Below are 21,677 nucleotides of genomic sequence, written 5' to 3' on the forward strand. Positions count from 1 at the left end.
CCTTTAACCAAAGTATAAAAATATATTTACATAAATTGTGTCAAATATTTAACACTTTATAAGCTCAACAATGTAACTTACCTATCTTTTTTGCTTTTCCCTCTTTGCTGCTTTCCTGCAAGAATTCTTAACTCCTCTTCTGTAGGATGTTGATACCACCTCAAACTAAGAAAAAAGGAATCCTTTTATATAAAGCAATTACAAATCACCAGAATTATTCATCTATTCTACAAATATTTATTGAGTTTCCTATTTGTGAAGACACTGCAGGGAAGTATAAGGTGAAAAACTCTAATCTGAAACAGATACCACTGCTTAAGCCTTAAAAGGGTTTAGATTCAAATCCAGCAAACACTTACCAAGCACTTACTACATGCCAGACCCTGTAATGCTGTCTAGGTATATTTCTTACAACTGACAATGTATTAATATATATTAAGATCATATCAGCTTACTATTAAAAGTAAATGGAGTGAACTCTGCAGGCAAGCTGGCAGGAGCACATTAGAATTCTCCAACCATACTTCACTTACACAGAAGGAATTGACATTTGTCTTAAAAAGAGAGTCCTTTGAATGCCCTCAACACTACAAGTAGTCTTTGCTTTCCTTTCCTTTCTTTGCCTCCTTGAATTTTGCTAGAGAATTCTCAAATTTTATGTGTATAAGACTTATAGGAAATCACTATATTTACAAAACTCTTTACTCTTGGCTCTCTCTATCCCTCTTCGGTTAGGGCTCCAACAATAACCGAATGTATTCACCTCCATCACAGTCAAACCATCCCAACAAATCATTTATTCCCTCCTAAGCACCCACCTGCTCATTTTCAATTTCCTGTCTCACGTGAACTTCCTATCTACCAGCCACCTAAATTTGATATTGAGGTTTTATCTTTAACATGCCCTCTCCACATGTTATCATTAATTCTATTCTTTAACTCTTAAAATTCTAAACCTGTCTGCTCCCTTGCAGGGATCTGAGTTGAGACCTTAGTTTAGCATATCTTCCTCTCTAGTTCTGACTGTGGCCAAACTCTCTAACTGGTCTCCTTGCCTTCCCCTGGACACTTTCCTAAATGCATTCTGATTCCATCTTTAGTTGTTTTTCCATAATGCAAATCTTATCAAGATATATGTCTGTTTAAATCCTTTCTAAGACTCCTTACAGGGTAAAGAAGTGAGTAAGGCAGCTAGGCAAGGACTTGGACCAAAGTCCTGTTGTTATAAAAGAGAAACATACACCTAGTACTGCTAGACCTTCCAATTTTTCAATTACAAAAATTGAAGAGTAACTTTTAAAGTGAAATATCCCAATTTTTAAAAAATGTTAGCAATTGATGTACTGGGGGCATTTTTTGGATTTTTTTTTTGTTTTGTTTTGCTGAGGAAGATTTGCCCTGGGCTAACATCTGTAACAATCTTCCTCTACTTTATATGTGGGTCGCCGCCACAGCGTGGCTGACGAGTGGTGCAGGTCCGCGCCTGGGATCCGAACCCAGGCCGCTGAAGCGGAATGCGCCAAACTTAACCATGATGCCACAAGGCCGGCCCCTGATTTGCTGTTTTTAAAAACACTGAATAACTGGCAATTTGAGTAATGACTAGATATTTGATGACGTTAAGAAATAATTGTTAAAATTTTTTAGCTGTAATAATGGGATTATAGTAATTTTTTAAAAGCTCATACATTTTAGAAATATACTCTGAAATATCTAAGAATGAAATAATATTTGCTACAGAATAATATGTTGGGGGAAGGAGAGATGAAGAGCAGCACAGATGAAACAAGTTTGCCACCAGCCATTAACTGTGATGAGTATATAGGTGCTTATTATATCCATTATATTATTCTGTCCACTCTTTGCATAGGTTTGAAAATTTCCATTAAAGTTAAAACACACATTACAAGGCCCAAATGTGCATAAGGTTTGTGACCTCCTGTTTCCACAGCCTTTCATGATCTGACTACTGTTTACTTCACCAGACTCACCTTCAACTATTCCCCTTTTTGAACATGACATTCTACCTACACTAAAGAACATTTTATTCCACAAATTTTCATCCCTTGGCGTTTTTGCATATATTTTTCTCTCTACTTGTAAACACCTATGCCCCTATCTGGCAAACTCCTAATCTACCTTTTACTGTTTATAAAGCAGTCTCTCTGTGGTATAATAAAGAATATATCTCGTCATTGTCCCCAGTTGTAGGCACAGAGCTTCAAAACCCCTGGGAATTTCCTCAGTGATAGGAGGGTGTCTTTGTTATGCTAATGAGGGGACTCATGGTGGATCTCCACATAGCCTCAGGATGAAGGCTGGTCACCAGAAATATCAACCATGTGATTAGAGTTGGGACTTTCAGTCCCCTGACCTCTAGGAAGGGGAGGGGGGCTGGAGATTAAATTCAATCACATGGCCAATGATTTAAAATCATATTTTCATAATGAAGCTCCATAAAATCTCTGAACATCAAAGCTCAGAGGAGCTTCCTGGTTGGTCAACACACTGGTGTCTGGAGGTAACATGTCCTGACTCCACAGGGAGAGGGCATGGAAACTCTGTTCCTTCCCAAACCTCACCCTGTGTGCAACCTTTATAATAAAGCTGTAATCATAATTATAGCACTTTCCTGAGTTCTAGTCATTCTAGCAAATTATTGAACCTATGGGGGTGGGGGGGCAGTCTTAAGCATGCCCTAATTTGTAGCCAGTAGCCAGGTGTCAGAAGTATGGGTGGCCTAGGGATCCCAAGAACTTGTAGCTGGCATCTGATGCCTGGGCATTCTTACGGAAGACTAGTCTTATGGAAGACTATGGAAGGTAGTTAGTGTCAAAATTGAACTGCAGTTGGTATCAGACCAGTTGGGTTAAAATGAAATAGTCCCTAACTGAAAGATTCTGGGAGTGAAGATTTTATGACTTACCTGTTTTTGTATACTTCAAAATTAGTAGAGTTACTGGCATATAGTAAGTGCTCAAAAAGGATCACTGAACCAAAATGAATTCAGTTCTCCTCTTAGTTTACGGGTTTTAAAATAAAATATATATCCCATCCAAAAAGTCCCTAAACTCAAATTAACATGGGTAAGGAAGCACTTCCTGAAATTTCAACTGAAGTCCAGAATTTTAACTTACAGTCGATTCTCATTATTCGCGGTAATGTTCTATAAAGTCGCTGCGAACACTGAACCATTGCTCCTAGGGGAAATACAGGGTTAGATTCCTGCAAGCCTCTGGTCACAACATTTTCATCAACCAATCAATATGTAACCTTGTTTTATGTGTGTTTCTGTCTAAAGGTATCTTATTTAATATATAGTGTTGATTCATTAACATTAAATTCACGGCTCACAGTACTATAACTCGTGCCTGAACAGAGCTTACCTAATAACTGTAATTATAAGTATAGTATTTTCCTGAGTTCTGTGAATATTTCTAGTAAATTTTCTTCATAAGGCACATCAGAGCTTTCCTGCACTTAGGAACACTAGACGGCACTTCAGCACTATGCTTAGGGCCATTTTCAATAGCGAAGTCACCAACAAAAAGCAAAAATGTGAAAAATGTGGCATTAACTAAACCATGAAAAGGACACTTGTTTACAATATGAGAGGTGAAACAAGAAGGCCTCAGCTGGGAAAATGGGCCACTTAAATTTTTCGCCACTCTGCATATGTCTATAAACAAACTCAAAAGGACCACAAGTATGGCTTTTGGGGCTACAATAAATTTTACCAAGTAGGCAAATCACAAATAGAATCCACGAATGATGAGAATCGAGTGCATACCATTTAGAAAAAGTTAAGCAATAACTCATTTATAAAGACTAAAATTAGTTGCCTACCTTTGAGAAATAATAATCAGTGAAAGAAACAGGAAAACTTAGGTTACATTTGGATCCCTATAATAATGAAATATTTTAAGACCCTTACATTTTCTAGGACCCATTTTCTTTTTAAATATACTCAAGCTTGTTTAATCTTATTCTGTGAACCCATTTTTCTAAAATAGATTACATTTATTACACTTCTTACTTGACAACTCAGGTCATCTTCATTAGTAACAATTATTGTTCAAAGTTGAAATTTAAGGATGCTCGGTGCTCTTAGGGCCACTTCTAGTCTGTTACTCATCCATCCATCCATCCATTCATTCATTCATCAGACATTTATGGAGCCCAGAAGAATTTAACCAATTAAAAAAATGACAAAAAAATCATAAATTGGACACCATGCAAAAGAACCAAACAAGTGGTGAGAATGAGAGAGAGGAGCCTTAGGCAATAGGTTAGGAAAACCTCTCTGAGACGACATTTACCCAGAAAACCTAAAGGATGAGAAGAATGGAGGGGAAGAGCAGTCCAGGCACAGAAGAGCATGTCCAAAAGCACAAAGGCATGAAAGGACACAGAACACTGCAGTAAGCAAAAGGCCAGTAAGGCAGCAGCACCATGTGCAAGGAGAAACACATGAGGGAGGCCAAAGAGCTAAGAAGGGAACAGATCATGCAAAGCCTGCTGGGTCATGGTATGGAGTTTAAGTTTTATGCTAAAATAATGGTCTCAAAGCTGGAGAGAGAAATAATTCAACACATTTTATGATCTCTTTTGCTGCTCCGTGAATTCGAGGGAGGCAAGAATAGCAAGGAGATATATTCTGGATATCAAATCAACAGGTCTTGCTGATGGACTAAAGGTAGGGAGTAAAAAAAAAAGTAAGAAATGAAGGATGATATCTACATTTCTGATTTGAGGAAGATGGTGGTACATTTTCTATGATGGTGTAGAGCAGAAATAAACCAAGAATTTAAACATGCTGTTTTTAAGTACCAATGAGACATCAAGTCAAAATATCAAGAGGGCAACTGGTATATTAGGATCTAGAGTTCAGAGATAACTTGGGGTCATTACATAACTGTCGTATTTAAATCCACAGGAATTAATAAGATCACTTAAGGAGAAAATAAAACATGGTAGAAGGCTAAATAATTAACAAGGAAGTGAGAAACTAGAGTTTATGGAGACAATGCATGTAACAGATTTGGCTAAAAAGAAAAACAGGGAAATAGGCCAAAAATTAAGGAATGGATATGGGAGGGGCTTGTTTTATAAGGAGGAAGGGAGGCAAGGTTGTGACTCTTCTTTATTTGTTGTTGTTATTCTTTTTAACAGGAGTTTTTTTTTTTTTTAAAGTATGCGCTAACAGGAATAATTCAAGAGAAATGAAGAAATTATGACACAGAAGAGAGGAAACAGCCAAGGAAGCAAAGTCTGGGTGAAGGGTAGAAGGAATGGGGTACAGAGCACAAATGCAGGAACTGGGCCCTGACAGGACACTTCCTCCACAGGCCAAAATTAAATATATAACATTTAAATACACAAAGTGGGGGTTGCACGTGTAACTAAGGTTGTGGGTTTGGTAGTATGAAGATGAGACTGATGGGCTCGGTTCCAAGAGCTTAGAGCAAGGTTGAAGCAGGCATGCATAAATCTGAGATAGGATTTGGGTTGAAAAAGCTGTCTGAGAAGTGAAGCATGCAAAGACTACCAGGCAGCACGGAGTGGCCATCTAAGGTCTGAGATCACGAATTCAAAGTAAAACCTAGAAGCAGAGTTGCACAATTTTCTTCAACAGTCAGTGCTTCATACCCAGTTTGATTCCACACCATGTGGTTCCCATCTACTATACTTTAAGTTCTGGTCTCAATTTTCAGGTTTTTCCTTTGCTGTTAGTTGGTATGTCTATATCAGCAAAATGACTTGCAATCTGCCTGCAACTGCTGTACTATGCCTTTCTAAAATGGGCTTGGAAGACAGATATAAAAGTTTATTAGCTTTAGAGTCTATGTAGCAGTTAATAATAATGGTTACAAAAATACAATTAGAGAAAAATGCTCTATGTTAATATGTGAAGCAAAAGTAACATGATGTAAAATTGTACATACAGTATAATTACAACCATGAGGAGAAAATATGAATAGAAAAGATTAGAAGGAAATACAACAAAATTTACAGTGATTGTCTTTGGCTGATGGGAATACAGCCCATTACCTCGTATTTTTCCTTTTTATCAATTTACCATCTCTTTCTACATCATAGGCATGTACTGTTTTTGTAACAGAAAAAAATAAATTTTTTAAAAAATAAAGAGTAAGTATGAATAGGATCTCACTGAAAAACTGAACCTCTTGCATTTAAGCTAAATGTATTGATTTCAGTGTATTTTATGACATTTACCTTGGCTATTCAATGGCTTTTTTCACTTATGTTCAGATTGTTGGCAGTGTCTCGGATAATAAAGCCAAGCTGGTGTTATACTCCACTAAATTATTGAAATAACTTTTCAATGACCACAACCTTTCTTACTAAAGCAGTTCAATAGCACTGAAAAAATATGTATCAGAAAATACAGAATGGATTGACCTAGACTCTACAAAAAATTTAAGCAGCAATATCATTTAAAGCAAATTGCTTTAAAACTTTTCAGAAGTAAAAATTTCAGAAATTTAAAATGGAAATCCGAACACGAACAAATAAAGAAAAGCTTAGTACTGAGAGCAAGCTAAAAAATCTTTAAGACGTAAATAATCATACAAAACTCTATTTCAGGATACACAACATAGGTCACTAAAGACAGCTTTACTCTCCACTCTAAATCTCCATAATTTTAACAAGCGAAAAAAAAACCAACTTAAGAGAAAGCAAATACCACTTAAAATCTAGAAAACCTTTCAGTACAAGCAGCTAAAATATCATTTGTTATACACATACATTCTACTGTTATTTACTGGACATTTTAAAAGAATATTACGACATTCTGGAACTGGAAGACAGCTAAGGCAAGGAGAGCAAGGACTCAGGCATTCCATAAGGGTATAGCTGAGGGTTTAAACCTTTCCCTTAGGTCACAGGTCCCACCTACTGTGCATTTGAATAGTAGGTTTCTCTCACCAAAGGGAACTTGCAAATTCTTGAATCAGGCAACATGCAAAGAGAACAAGCAAAAAGAATTAGAACAATTGAATATGAAGGTGTTGTTACACCCTCTTTACCCAATTTAGGATGAGACAAAATCAGAATAAATCGGACCATAATATATTTTCTATGAGGGACATATGAAGGGAAGTAGCAGACCAAAGTGAGAGCCTAGGGACATAAAGGGGTAGAGAAAAATGCATAAGGTTAGGAAAATGGACAGCAAGTTCAGCAAGGAAGCTATCATGAAGAAAAAGCAAAACCCTACTCCTCATGCAAAACCCACTATTCAAATGTACAAAGAATGTAACCTATCACTTACCTCTCCACGAAAAGAGGGGCCAAGCAAACTTCAAAACAAAAAGGAACTTTAATTACAATAGAAGGTAGAGAATACTTGGGCTATAAATTAGTGGTATGCTGGACATGATAAAGAACTAACATCTTTAGGTGATCTAAGTAACTGTTAGAACAAGTGTTCCTTATGTTAGGGAAAGCAGTTCATATTAAAGGTACAGAGAAACCAACTTCCCATGATTTTTCTTCCCTTTGGGAAGGGACAAGGGAACAGAGCAATCTGAGAGCACTAGACACTTCCCAGTTGAGTTTTTCAAGGTCAATAACACACGTTCACAGCTTATGGGAAAAAGAAATCTTGCACTTAAGTTCTTGTTAAAGCAAAAATCCCTTCAACGAAATCTGCAAGTCATATAAAAAGTCATGTAAAAAAAAAAGGAGAACTAATAACATTTTCTAGAAAAAATATTTTTCTATTCAAAAACTGAAAGAATAGAATAAAAATATAATTGAGTAATGTGGAATAAATTTAATCTCAAATGGCGAAGTGAGAGGTATAATCTGAACAACAGATGATATTTATTAAACTCTACTTCATACTTAGCATGCTTTTGGTAATCCAAATCAATGCTGATGCGCATCTTAATGTAGCTCAGAATAAAAGGTGGCTATGTAGTCATAGAAAAGCCATAAGAATATAGTGAGAAACGATACACCACCTATAACCTGAAGGATATTTTCTAAAAGGCTAATAAGTACACCTAGGGGAAAAAAGATAGAAAAAAGAAAATATTAAATAAATTACTCCATAAACTGCCACAGGAGTCACAGTGGTTGTAGAAAAGTTTACCTCCAACAAACTCTAAACTCTGTTCAAGTATGTCAGTTCCAGGACAAGGTCTGGAGCTGATGAGCAGCTATAAATCAAATAAATACTAGACTGAGTATCAGACTTCTAGGATAAGAGGCCTGAATCTGTATTATTTTTCGGTATGTGAATGTGAGTAAAGTTAAAACCTGTTTCTCATGTGTAAAAATGGAGACAGTATTGCCCACAGCAGAGGACTAGACACTCTTCACTCCCATTTTTACTTGCTTGGTACAATGAAAACTACACTTCCCAGCCTCCCTTGCACTTTGGCCTGAACTAGTCACTAGCCCCAGTTTATGTAATGTGGGCAGAAATGATATACCTACTTCTAAGGTTGGCCCCTAGAATCTCCTGAAAGATTCGCAGCCCACTCTCTCTTTACTTGCCAACTGGCAGAGTATCTAACATAGGACACTAAGGTAGCAGGAGGAACAGAGGAACCATAAGACAGAAGCCAGGAATCCCTGAGTCACCACCTGAAGGATAGCTCAATCCTTGAAACATCATTTTGTGAAGGATCTACCCAGAAAGCTGGCCAGCCCCTCTGATTCCCGCATTTGACCCTGACTCCTGTCTGAGGAAACCGAATGTAGAACTTTTATTAAATTCAGACACTGAGATAACATGCCCCAACACATCTCCTTTCCTACCTAGCTCAGAGTGTACAGATCCAAATGAGATAGAAATAAAAATTTTATCAATAAGGACTTTTATAATATTATAAAGGAATACTAATGGAATACTAATGGAAATAAACCAAGCTAACGACTGTGCAGTTTTTAAAAAACTAGAGATCTACAATACTAACAGCAATATATAAATGTTATTTAACAAGAGCTAGAAAACTAGTCAATTTTTTTATATTAAAAATCAGCAGGCTGCTACTTTATAAGCAAAAATTGCTTATTACTTCAAGGTAATGACTTCTGCAGGAAAATGGCAAGCTTACTCATTAAGTCAACATAGTAGAATCAGGTGCCACTTCAAACCCTCCATTCCAAAAGAGACAGAGGCCGATGAGAGATACAGACAGAAATTAATGTACATGATACAAAAAGAAAAGCCATAACTTTTAAGAAAAATATGGATGGGCCAGCCCCATGGCGTAGCGATTAAGTGCACGTGCTCTGCTGCTGCTGGCCTGGGTTTGGATCCCGGGCGCGCACCGATGCACCACTTGTCAGGCCATGCTGTGGCGGCATCCCACATAAAGTAGAGGAAGATGGGCACAGATGTTAGCCCAGGGCCAGTCTTCCTCAGCAAAAAGAGGAGGATTGGCGTGGATGTTAGCTCAGGGCTGATCTTCCTCACAAAAAAGAAAAGAAAAGAAAAATATGGATATTTATTTACAATTCGAAGACATGATACTAGTGGAATAAATGACAATATATACAGAAACTATAAAGAAGTTTCTTCTGTCATATTCATGATTACCCTATCACAGTATCTACACATCTATTCATTTGAATAGTTCTATTCAATACAGTCACTCCCAAGCCCCTATACTGTTCATAATTTAAAAGTCCTCATGAGCCTCTCCCCTTAAATTCCTTTAAGCATTTTACAGACAACAAAGAATCCTCTCAGATCTCTCTTTCTTCAATTCAGCAGCATCATATAGTTTCAAATGCCATCTGTCATCTCTGATCAATAATATTTTTACAAGAGCAATTCAGAAGGGATTTTAGATTTTCTCAATATTAAAAGAGTATCACTTCATATCACAGAAGGTTGGTACAACAATAATTATCCCAAAAGGGTACAGTCAACAATCTTATTCAACGAAGTTAAGCAATAACATTCAGCAATTTGGCTTCATGACCTAAAAGTTTCAGGATTAACATTAAAGAAAGGTAGATGATCTTAAAAACACAATATAAAACAGAGAGGAAATGAAACTAACTACAGCAGAAAACTAGCTACTGCTAGAAAATTCTGATTGGTATCCTTGGAACCTGATTTGAAATTAGAGACAGCGTTAATCAACACTGAAGTTAATCTGTTTATAAAAGCAAATCAAGATCACAAAAAATATCAACTTCATGTTTATTTTTAAAGGTTGAGCTCTCCCTCAAATTAGTAGTATGTATACTTCTGATATACTTGTCAAAAAAGTAAAGACTTTAAATATACTATTCCAATTCTAACAAAGAGAAGAGAATCAGGTTTTCAATCTCTGAAGTTTTAGTTTTTACTAGAGAATATAAGTTTTATAGAAACAAATGGAAAGCAGATTATGTAAGAACATGGAAATTGCCTGTAGACTAAAATGGGACAAGACTGCCAAGATCTTTACAGCCAAAAGAGATCTGGGAAGTCTCACTGGACACTCATCATAAACAAAGTCTAGAGATGTACAATTCTCAGTAGAAAATAAGATACTTTAATGTATTTTATCTGGTTTATTAATTCAGTTTCCATTTATTTAGAGTTAATGATATTCGTCCAGTTTACCCTTTCATGATCTATGGAAAAGGATTTTGCTAAGCAAAAAAAGTAAACAAGATTGCACAGGGCATAAACCTACAGATGATTGATTTTTACTTACAAATAGCTCTGATAGAGGCTTTCAACTTTATGAAGCCTTTAGTCAATTTTATTTTGCTAATAAAACATACTTTTTTTTTTTTTTCTTTGCTGAGGAAGGTTCCCCCGAGCTAACATCTGTTGCCAATCTTCCTCTATTTTTTGTATGTGGGTTGCCACCACAGCATGGCCACTGACGAGTGGTATAGGTCCGCGCCCGGGAACCAAACCTGAGCCACCGAAGCAGAGCACGCTGAACTTAACCACTTGGCTACAGGGCTAGCCCCATAAAATATACGTTTTTAAACAGCTGTTCTCTCACACATTCCATACACACACGTGTATATATATCACAGTGTTCAAAAAAATTTTTTAACCAGTCTGAATAATATTTTTCTATGTTTCAACATTGCTATGGAAAAAATATAAAGCATAGAGAAGAAGAATATAAATAATACTAGAAAATAAATTCTATGGATGAAATTTAAGCTTTGTGGATGGAATGGCCCCAAATTAAAGGCTTATTAATCTTGCGGTATATAAAATCACTATGAGAATGCGAGTTATCCATTGTTTCCTAACTTGAAAAGGTCTAAACAAAAGAAAATGGACATACAAATCAGTAACAGAATTTGGTTATTTATTGGAGATGAATAATTGGAGTAAAACTATAGTCATGGTACCAAATCAATAACTTACCTTTCATAATTACACAGGATTTTGGCATGTATTTCTATATGTAGAGTTTTCCTGCTTTGCCTCACTATATCTCCTATATTTAACTTTATTTTTGATTTTATTATTTTATTGTACAAATTTCAGCAAAGCAACTTAGCTCCTTTGTGGAAGGAGTAGGAAGAGTAGTAAGGCTTGTAGCGCAGTAGGTAAAATTAAAATCCTACAAAATAACATAACCTCTTCCTTGCTAAAGTTTAAAATTCTTTGCAGTAAAACAAAAAACACTTAACTCAAAATAAACTCGCAACAGTCACCAATATTAAGACACATGCTTTGAGTAATTTTTTCCAACAATGGTGAAAATATTTAAGCACTTCAATTTATAGTCTCATCCCCTTACTGACCAACTTCTTTTAAAGGTAACTAGAAAAGTTATGTGGTATTTTCAGTGGCCATGGACAGAAAGGGACAGGGAAGAAGAAGAGGGGTACTGAATTATTGACCAGGAGCCTATCACCTTTGTGCTAAACAAATAAACTACTAATATCTCAAGTAAGAGAAATAAGAAAGCTAGATTTTTCTCATAATTTTCCTTTGTCATGTTTTTAGAAAACAGGAATTACCACTTAATTTCTAGGAAGTTAATCAGCCTGGTAAACTAAATAGAGATTTGAAAGTGCCAGTCACAATCAGCCTATCCTTGCCTTACCTGCCGTTACAGAGTAGCCATCGAGCAAGAGAATAGTGAGGTATAATCTTCTGCATAATACTGGCCATCACCATGGTAACGACCAGCTGTATACCTATTATACCCTGTGTAAAAAAACAAACAAACAAGTTCAACAATGAATGGATTTAGATTTGAGGACATTGCTGCAAAACTTTCTATATATTTTGAAAATTATACTTTTAAGAAAGACGAGTTTACTATTAAAATACTACATATTATTCTAGTATTTAGGCATTCAAGACTACATATGTTTAAACCTAAAATATTTACTGTCATCTCATAATCCTCTACAAATTACCCAAGGGTCACATCCATGTGAACAAATGTTAAATAAATTAGCATACACATTCAAAATCTATTCCCAAGAAATGTTCTCCATTACTTAAAGATATCAAAATTCAGTGAAAAGTAGTGATTTTTTTCATCCTTTTCCAACATACTTAAAACACTAGCTTGGCAAACTTTAAAAGCAGTATGACTGTTTTTTAATTCTAGAGTGGTAGTGAATGATTAAAGAGCATTAATTATATTAAGTGTGATGGCAGAACTGGCCTGAAAGTCACTAGAAAAAAAATTTAACTCACGCTGTTATCACCAACTTCCAGTGGGTGGGCCTTCAACAATGTCCAAAAATCCCCTTAGTTGCTCTCATCTATCCCTCTCCCATTCTCCATGATAGCTAATTCAAACCTTCTCTCCTCGCGCCTCCTACCTCCCTTAAACTGCCAACTCTCCACTCAGTAGAGGACATCTTCTACTTCACAGAGAAAATAAAAACACCATCAAACAGGAACTCTCACTTGCCACCAACAAGCTCACAATCACTTGTGTCTGCACCTGTCTTTCTGCATACTATAGAAATAAGAGCACCTTCTACATAAAGCAAATCCTTGCATCTGTGCTTCAGAGCCTAACCTCTCTGATTTTCAGGAACCTCAACTACTGAAGAGCTTCCTTCTTGCAGCTTCTTTAATCCCTTCTCTATTTAAAATCCTTCCTATCAGCACTGTAACACCTGTAAGTCTCTTTCATCTTCTAAAAAATAATAATTTTCCCTTATTCTAAATCCTCCTCCTTCCTCATATTCACAGCCACTTTTCAAAAGACTTGTTCTCACTGTTTCTCTTTTCTCATATCCCCACACAGCTCCCATCTGACTTCTGCTTCAGCCCATTCCATTGAAACACCTACCATCAAGATCACTTCATTTTGCCAAATTATCTTTCCTTATCTTAAATCAGCAGTATCCCACAAGGTCTACCACATCCATTGCTTTACTCCCGCTTCGATGATCAATTCTTCATACTCCTCTTTGCTGGCTCCTCCTCTAACCAAGCAGTCCAAAAACAAGGGTGAATTCCTACCTCAAACCTAATATACCAAGTACATAAAAAATATTAAAATGTTCAAAAAGAAGCAGTATAGCATACTGGCTTAAGAGCATGGACTCTAGACCCAAACTACCTGGGATGGAATCTGCCATCTACTAGCTGTGTGACTTTGGATAGGTTATTTAAACATTCTGTACCTCTATTTCCTCTTCCATGAAATGAAGGTAAGAATTGAACCTACCTAATCAAGCTGTGGTTAGGAACTGTGTCTGGTACAGAGTTAAGCAGTCAACAGGTGTTAGTACTATTTGTTGTTACTGTCATTGTTATCAATACTATTACAGGATAACATATTTTTTTTTAATTTCAAGAATAGAGAAGGCCTTTCAAAAAAATGACATCAGTTTCCCAGGTGATAAAAAAAAACTAAAAAATAAGTTGAAAAATTAAATTTCATTAATTTTAACAAATTGTTCAAGTGATTGCTCATCACTGTAACAAATGTACTACTGTGGTGCGGGATGTTGACAGTAGGGGAGGTTGTATGCGTGTGAGGACAGGGGTGTAAGGGAACTCTGTACTTTCCAACGAATTTTGCTGTGAACCTAAAACTGTTCCAAAAAATAAAGTTTATTAACTAAAAAAAATCAAATTTCTGCACAGAAGAACAATATAGACAATGTCCAAAGACTAAGCGGAAGAAAGCATTTGTAACTCACATCACAAAGGGGTATTTTACTTATTAGGCATTATATACAGAGAGAGTTCTTATAAATCAATTAGCAAAAGACTAAATGCCGAATTGAAAGAGAAGAACAAATATGTACAGACAGTTCTCCAAAAAAGGAAGTAAAAATGGCTCTTAAACAGGACTGTTTTTAAAATGTCTTCAAAATCTACCTCAACTATGGTTTTACTGTGGATATTTTAATGCCTTAAACTCTACCAACTGGGTTAAGGTTCAGACCACTTGTATATTCACCTAACATCAAAGGTTACATTTTTACCTTTTTTCCTTTCACATTTCTTATCACTTAAATTTACTATCCTATTTTCTGTGTAGTTTGTGATAGAAGTTCTGCAATCTCCATACAATGAATGCCATTACAAAGAACTCTTTCAGGCAGAACAAGGCCAAGAAATATATTAGCAAGTATGTCAAAAGGTTGGTCTATTTGACATTATAGACTTAAAAGCAAAAGATAATTTTTTAGTCAGGGAAAGTTCTGTGGACAAAGTGAACCTCAATCTAGCCTTGAAAGAAATAAGTCATAGTATCATAGAATCTTCAAGGTCATCTAGTACAATCTCTCACAAACATATAACAATTTATTAGAGTGTAAGCTCCTTAATAGCAGAAATCATATCTTAGTCACATCTAATAAATGCTACAGGTATTAAATGGTATTTCAGAAAGACTGATCTGGAAGATATATATGATGGAATGTGATGAACTGAGGAAGACAGGCATTTTGCCGAACTCTCCCCTCTTACTCCAAATCACTAAGCATAATGAGACATTGCTAATAGACCAACTATTGAAGATGTAAACCATACGAAGGCACAAACAAAAATTAGTAAACTAGATTGACTAGAAATAGGAATATCAATTAAGTTTCTGCAATAATCCAGACCAGAAATAACGAAGCTTTACATTACAGTGGTATGTCTGTACTCAAAAGAGAAACGGGTTCTAAAGATATTGTTGCAGAATTCAGAAACTGATCAAATATGGAAGCAAACGAGGAATTAAAGAGACCAACCCTGAGAAAGGCAAACACCACAGAATAGCTGGCACATTCTCAGTATTGTAGTTAATGTTCGACTAAAAATATTCAATGCAAAAGTGTAACCTCACTCCATTCCTTTACTTTTGTATGCCATTTCTAGCTTTTTAAATGAAGTTGAAGTACTTTCTCAAAACTTCATCTATATACTGTGCTAAATATATTACTATATAATAGAAGTCTTCTTGCAACTTTTTAACAGAAGTCAAGAAATCTTTCTAGAATGTATCTTCTGTTAGATGACTATCTATATACATGCTATTGAAAGAAAATATATCACTTTTACCCCAATACAGGAATCTACCTAATCTTTTGGAGAGGTAATTTTTAAATTATGTGAAAAAATATTTCACCAAAGTTAATCATTTTTATATGGATTTAGGAAAGAGTCCTTGGAATATATTTTCAAAATGACAATCATTTTACAGAATTATATATTATCAATTTAATACATTATTAATACTAAACTTAGATCAACTTTTGAGACATTACTATTCAATTGACAATTACAGCGCACATGCCAGGGATTAACATATTAAAATATAAAGTATTCAATTCATTAACTAAGAGATACAACTATTTGAAATTTAAAAACAAACCATTCTAATAACCAGACTTCACTGCCCAACTTAATGTCTATGTATGTCTCAGTTTATACAAAAGCAGAATTTTTGAAATGTTTCATTTAAAAATCAAATTTCCTGAATATTTTTCATTACTTCTAATTAAAAGAGAAGGCTTAAATAAATTTAACCATAAACAAACATAAATTTTACAACACAAAACTGTTAAACTGGGCAGAGATGCAGTGAAGCTACAAAGTCCATCGTGGCTGAAGTCTCAAACACACAACCATATGGGTCATTGACTCAAGTAACCTTAATGGTTTTATTAAAGCTTCAAAACAATAACTTGACTAAAGAGATGGTTTCTGTCTAGATTCATTGCCTCTAGGCCCTGACTCTCTTGATAACTAGAACTGCAGAAAGTCATTTATGAAATAGCTCATAAGCACTCAAGAAGGGTGAAACACTGGAGCAACTTAGGTTTCAACGTTTCCACATCTATTAACCTGAGGCCATGAAGAGCAAGAAAAAGTTATTTGCCTTTAGTCTCTAGAAGAATGATCATTTCAATTTTTGTCAATAATTGTTCCTGGGTAGGTTAAAAAAATTCTTACCAAGGAAAATTAAACAACTCTCCAAGAAATAAAATATATCAAATAATACTTTATCTTGCTTGGCAATATTGGAAATAAAACTCCCAGAACTTAAATACAAACATGCTGTAATTTTAAAATTCAAACTTGGATTATTGTGTCAACCTTAGTGGAGTTGACATTTTGTTTTGTTTCATTAAACTAGCTCTGCTGGTGATAAGCAGACTGAAACAAAGCATATATTGTTCACAATTAGAAGACATATTTGCATATACACTTGGGGCTCAGACCACCCCAAATGGTTTCAAGTTCATCTTCCTGAATAAGTTAGAAGGGAGAAAAAGGAAAGAGGATACTACCTGATGACCTTCCTATTTTTTGTTTCTTAGCTGTTTACAGGTTTTAGTGATAGCTAGACATGTTGAGACAGACTTCTTTGAGAAGCTCAAATAATTTAAAGGTGTAAACTTTGCTATTTCAACCTAGATTCACATAAAATTTAGAATTCACACTATGAGCATTTATACAAACTATCTCTGAACAATTTACAAGTGAGGAAATCAGGGTCCAAACAATCAAGATCACAGAACTACCCAGTTACAGACTTGTCTAGAACCCAGACCCCTAATTTCCAACCTAACGCTTTTTCCACTAAGTTGATTCAGTGCATTTGATGAACATTTATTAAGAAACAAACTACACATGCCGAGCACTAGACTACTTGCACGCAACAGGGAGAAACAGTACAGTCCCTGCCATCAATGAGCAGCCAGTCCACTAGGAATGTAAGTGAATCATTCAAATACAAAGTGATGAGAGGATAGACAGATGATTCTATGAGAACACAGCAAAAGGAGAGAGAAATTACTAGCAGCAAAAAACTGTGAAAAGGGCATTTTGGAAGGTAAAGCATGAGTCAAGACCCAGCGGACTCAGCGTGGTGGACCATCAGTGATATCCACTTCAGATGGGATGATAGCAGATCAAAACCAGATACTGAAGGGCAAAACTAACGGGTTTAAATGTAACCTGAAGGCAACAGGAAACCCATGAAAAAGTAATACGATCAGATCAGTATTTAAGAAAATCTCTCTGGATACCGTGTAAAGAATGGATGAGGGATGACAGCCCAGCAGCACTAAGACAACTGCCCAGGTATGACAGGAGGACCTGTACTCAAGGTAGCAGCAGTACTGCAGGAAGCAGGAGTGCAGCCTCTCTTACTGTGCTGATAAGAACTACATATCACTATATGTTATGTGACAAATAAGTTAGGTTCTTGGTCAATGTTAAAAATCACTGTAAATCCAAATTATGTCCCTATAGAAACTATTTATATCTATAAATAGGAAAAGCAAATAAAAATTTAACTAACAAGTATAGGCTGTCTGCCTAACATGCACCCAATATCTTGCTGGCTGTTATCAGGAATTTGGCAAAGGATTTTTGTGTTTCACTACTGGTATATCTCAAATACTTAGAGCAATGCCGTTTAGTATAGTTCAAGGCACACAGTAGGGCACTTGATATTTGTCGAATGAATGAATGAATGCCATTAGTGCAGAAGAATTTGTCTTAACAGAACTTAAAATCCAAGATTATCGTATTGGGTAAAAACAAATATATTAAGACAATATTGGTTACACTTGAAATTTTTACAATGTTATAAACCAATGTTACTGCAATAAACAAAAAATTTAAAAAAAAAAGACAATATTGGAGCAAAAAATTGCATAGGACTATGAACAAAGGGTTACAGAAATTCAAAAAACTGGATATGAAAGCTTCACAGAGTAGATCAGACCTAAGATGGAAATTGAAATCACACAGAGGGAAGAGTAAAGAGAAGGGAATTCCAGGCTAAATGACAAATGTGAACATAGAGTAACCACGGGACAGCGAAAAGCCTAGCTCAACCAAAGCAGACTTTAGTATATGGCAAAGAATTTTGAAAAATAAGATGAAGACAGAATTTTAGATTGTTGTGAGTCTTTAAAACCAAGAGGACACATCTAGCTGAGGTGTTTAAAAAGCACCTTGGAAGACTTTTAAACAGGCAGGGGTAGAAGGATGAAATAATGCCAATAACATATAAAGAAAATTAAACATAGCAATATATTGATCAATTAAAGAGAAAACCTAGACTTGGCTGAAACTAGGAAAGAAAGAACAAAGATAAAAGTACGTCAAAAGAAAACCAATCAAACTTTGAGTGTGACTGAACATGAAGGAAAACAACCATAGAATAAGACTGAAGAATGTCTCAAAGGTTATTCTGGGATGTTTTCATTTGGGTGATTGGCAGAATCCTACAGACACTGACAGGAACTTTTAGACTGAAGGAAACTCAAGGGAAGTGGCCTAACAGCTTCGGACAGGCCTCCTAAGGACAACCCCCTGGCTGCATCCTCAGCTTTTCAGAACATGCAGAAAACATACTTTACTGGTACAATCAATCTACATAAGACAAACTGGCAATAATTAGGCTTGTAACAGTTTTATCAATTAATTTACAGTGCAACATGCCTACCAAGTGGATCAGATGTTCAAGTTCACTAAGTGTTCCATTCGATTACTGCCTTAATGATACACTGGAACTCAAATGATAAGCAGGCTGCTTGGTGAGTAGTGATTTAGAGCAAAAGACAGCATTGAGGGAATATTTCATTCAGGCAGTGCTGAAGTCTGAAGAATACACAGAATAGAGCCCTAGAGTGTAAAATACTCTCAACCCTAAATAGTTCTGGATAAATACGTTCAACTCTGGCTATTTAAACTATTTTTCCAGACTTTCAACTGATAAAACTACTTTCCAATTGATACACTCTTTCTTTAGACAAAAATCTATCTAAAAATTATTCTGTGTTTTGATATGTAAATACCATTGTTTTGGCTACAGTCTAGTCTACCTTAGGTCATGGAACCAATTCATATCTAAGTTCAAGGTGAGAGGACAACTCATTTCTTCTATCATGTGTTGATTTTATCAAACTCTTAAAGTGTTCACCACGCCTTATGGCCACCTACAAATAACATGTGATAAGTGGTATGGTAGAGGTCAGAGCCAATGTTATTGGAACACTCCAAGAAAGGGAGTAATTAAATCTACATGGGAGAGCCAGGAAAGACTGGTTCACAGGGGTGACATGAACTAGTCTTACAAAGTTAAAGAAGGATCCCACTGTCAGAAAAGGAAGAGAAGTTTAGAAGATAGACCTATGTGTACAAAGAGAGGAAATTACATGATCCAAAATAATAAGCAGTTCCACAGGGCTAGACTTTGGTATGGGTTGCACACAATGGACTTTTCTGCAGGTACTTAGAAATAAGTCTGGGATCTTAAGCCTGGAAGAGACCAAACCAAATATCTTTTGAAAGGATAACTCTGCCACTATAGTGGAAAAAATTAAGTGAAGGGGTAAAAGTAATTAGAAGCAAAGAACTACATTAGAAATCTGCTGAAAAAGTCCGACCAACACCATAAAAGCCTGAATTAAAACAGCTTCAAACACAAGAGCAAAATCAAAAAGAATTAAGAAGATTTTTAGAGGGGAAAAAAAGGAATTAGGCATGAGATTAGTAATTATCTCTGCAAGGAAAGTATCAGCAGGTAAGGATAAAACTTAGGTGATTATGTAAAGATAAGATGGAAATAATGGGCATAATTATTCCTTAGAGAAACTAAGCAATAAGAGGAAAATCCGATGGTTACTAAAATGGTTCACACATGAAAACATATTTTTATAAGGGGGAAAATGTACATGCTTAAGGTAAAAGGGAAGGAACCAATGCTGGGGGTACTGAATATTCTAGAAAGAAGTTAAATGTGGGAATTCAATTGCTTAAGAATCAGAAATCGATGAGACCAAAGGCATAAATTGAAAGTACAACTTTATGAGACCTCGTTCTACTGAACTGAAGCAAAAATAGGTATAGGGACATATTAAATTTAAAAACTGAGTGGATCAAGTTTGAGAGACGTTGAAGAATAACCACACCAAAGTCAGGATCTTGTCAATGTGACTGAGAAGAGGTCTAGAACTTGAGAAGAAAGGTCTGACGAACTTATACATGTGGATGATTGACAGACCCAAGCTGGGTTTTTAAAGATGGTTACTTCCAATAGGTTCTTTAATAGGATTGAGGGCTGTCTAGATTTAATCCAGAAGATAAAGTCTTCCATATAATGTCAAAGCAGGTAAAAGCAGCATAAAACAATCACGGACAGGGCAAGGCACATTTCTGCCCACAGACCACCTCTTGAATCCCAGGGTTGGTTATACGGGCTATCCTGGCCTTTATCTGGTTTTATAACTTAGCTCCAGCCCTTACAGACACAGTAAACAGGCCTGAAAATAAGAAGAGGAGGACTTTACTAAATAAATGAAATAAAAATAACAAAAGGTTTTGATAGGAAAGCAGCTAAAAAATGAGTACGGCCACCTATTGATATTAATATATATTTATTGACTGAATCATATATTTGTTTTGACCTAAAAAACTGCAATTTCATACAGTCATGCATCACTTAATAACACAGATACATTCTGAGAAATGTGTTGTTAGGTGATTTTCATCGTTGTGAGAACATCATAGAGTGTACTTACACAAACCTAGATGGTACAGCCTACTACACACCTAAGCTACATGGCACTAATCTTATGGAAACACCATCGAATATGCAGTCCATCATTGACCAAAATGTCATTATGCAGCGTATGACTGTAGTTCAAATTATTACTACAAATAGAATTATATATATAAAAAGGTAAAATGAGAGAAAGGGAATGGTAAAACACAATTATCAACAACTATGATTTTAACTCAAGCACATAGGTTTTCAAATTTAATTGTTTACAGGATGTTTGGTTTGCCAGCATCAATGTTTTGCAGCACAAAATACAAGAAAGGACTTTAAGGTCAAAAATCATAAACCCTCAGTAAAATGCCTAGGTATATCCTAAATATCTTCATTAGACTGACAACACAGTAGAATGCATGTATCTGACATAACTATATTCAAAAACAGCAGCTCCAGACCTTCTGCTGAAAATGATGATATAAAGTCATTTCTCAGAATTTGATTAAATTTAGAAATACACTTAAGAGAAGACATTTTCCTCAGTATAAATTGATAAGGCAAAGTGGAAGACCAACAACAAACAGAGGGCAAGGACAGATGTTTTTTCACAAGAATAGAGGGCAATTTAATTAAATATAATTCATAAACTATTTTAACATATTAGTGTTGAAATTAATAGTTGTTTATTTTAAAAGATAATTTTCCAGTTACAGTAGGTTGAATAAATTATGCAATATCTCA

At 35.6% G+C, this 21,677-nt stretch overlaps 1 protein-coding gene across 4 annotated transcripts in view; it reads right to left on the bottom strand.

Moving 5' to 3' along the window:
- The window catches only part of TMEM161B (transmembrane protein 161B), a 70,498-nt gene that overhangs the window by 38,327 nt on the left and 10,494 nt on the right, over positions 1 to 21,677 (bottom strand). For 3 of the 4 annotated variants that reach the window (XM_058527372.1, XM_058527316.1, XM_058527433.1), the window contains 2 exons: positions 12,057 to 12,160; positions 82 to 165 (listed from right to left, as the gene is read on the bottom strand). In XM_058527372.1, coding sequence (XP_058383355.1) covers positions 82 to 165; positions 12,057 to 12,160 — 188 coding nt within the window. The remainder of the gene's footprint in view (positions 1 to 81; positions 166 to 12,056; positions 12,161 to 21,677) is intronic. The other variant, XM_058527498.1, reaches the window with a different exon arrangement.

The sequence above is a fragment of the Diceros bicornis genome, chromosome 1, assembly GCF_020826845.1.
Source record: "Diceros bicornis minor isolate mBicDic1 chromosome 1, mDicBic1.mat.cur, whole genome shotgun sequence".
NCBI classification, from domain to species: Eukaryota; Metazoa; Chordata; class Mammalia; order Perissodactyla; family Rhinocerotidae; genus Diceros; species Diceros bicornis.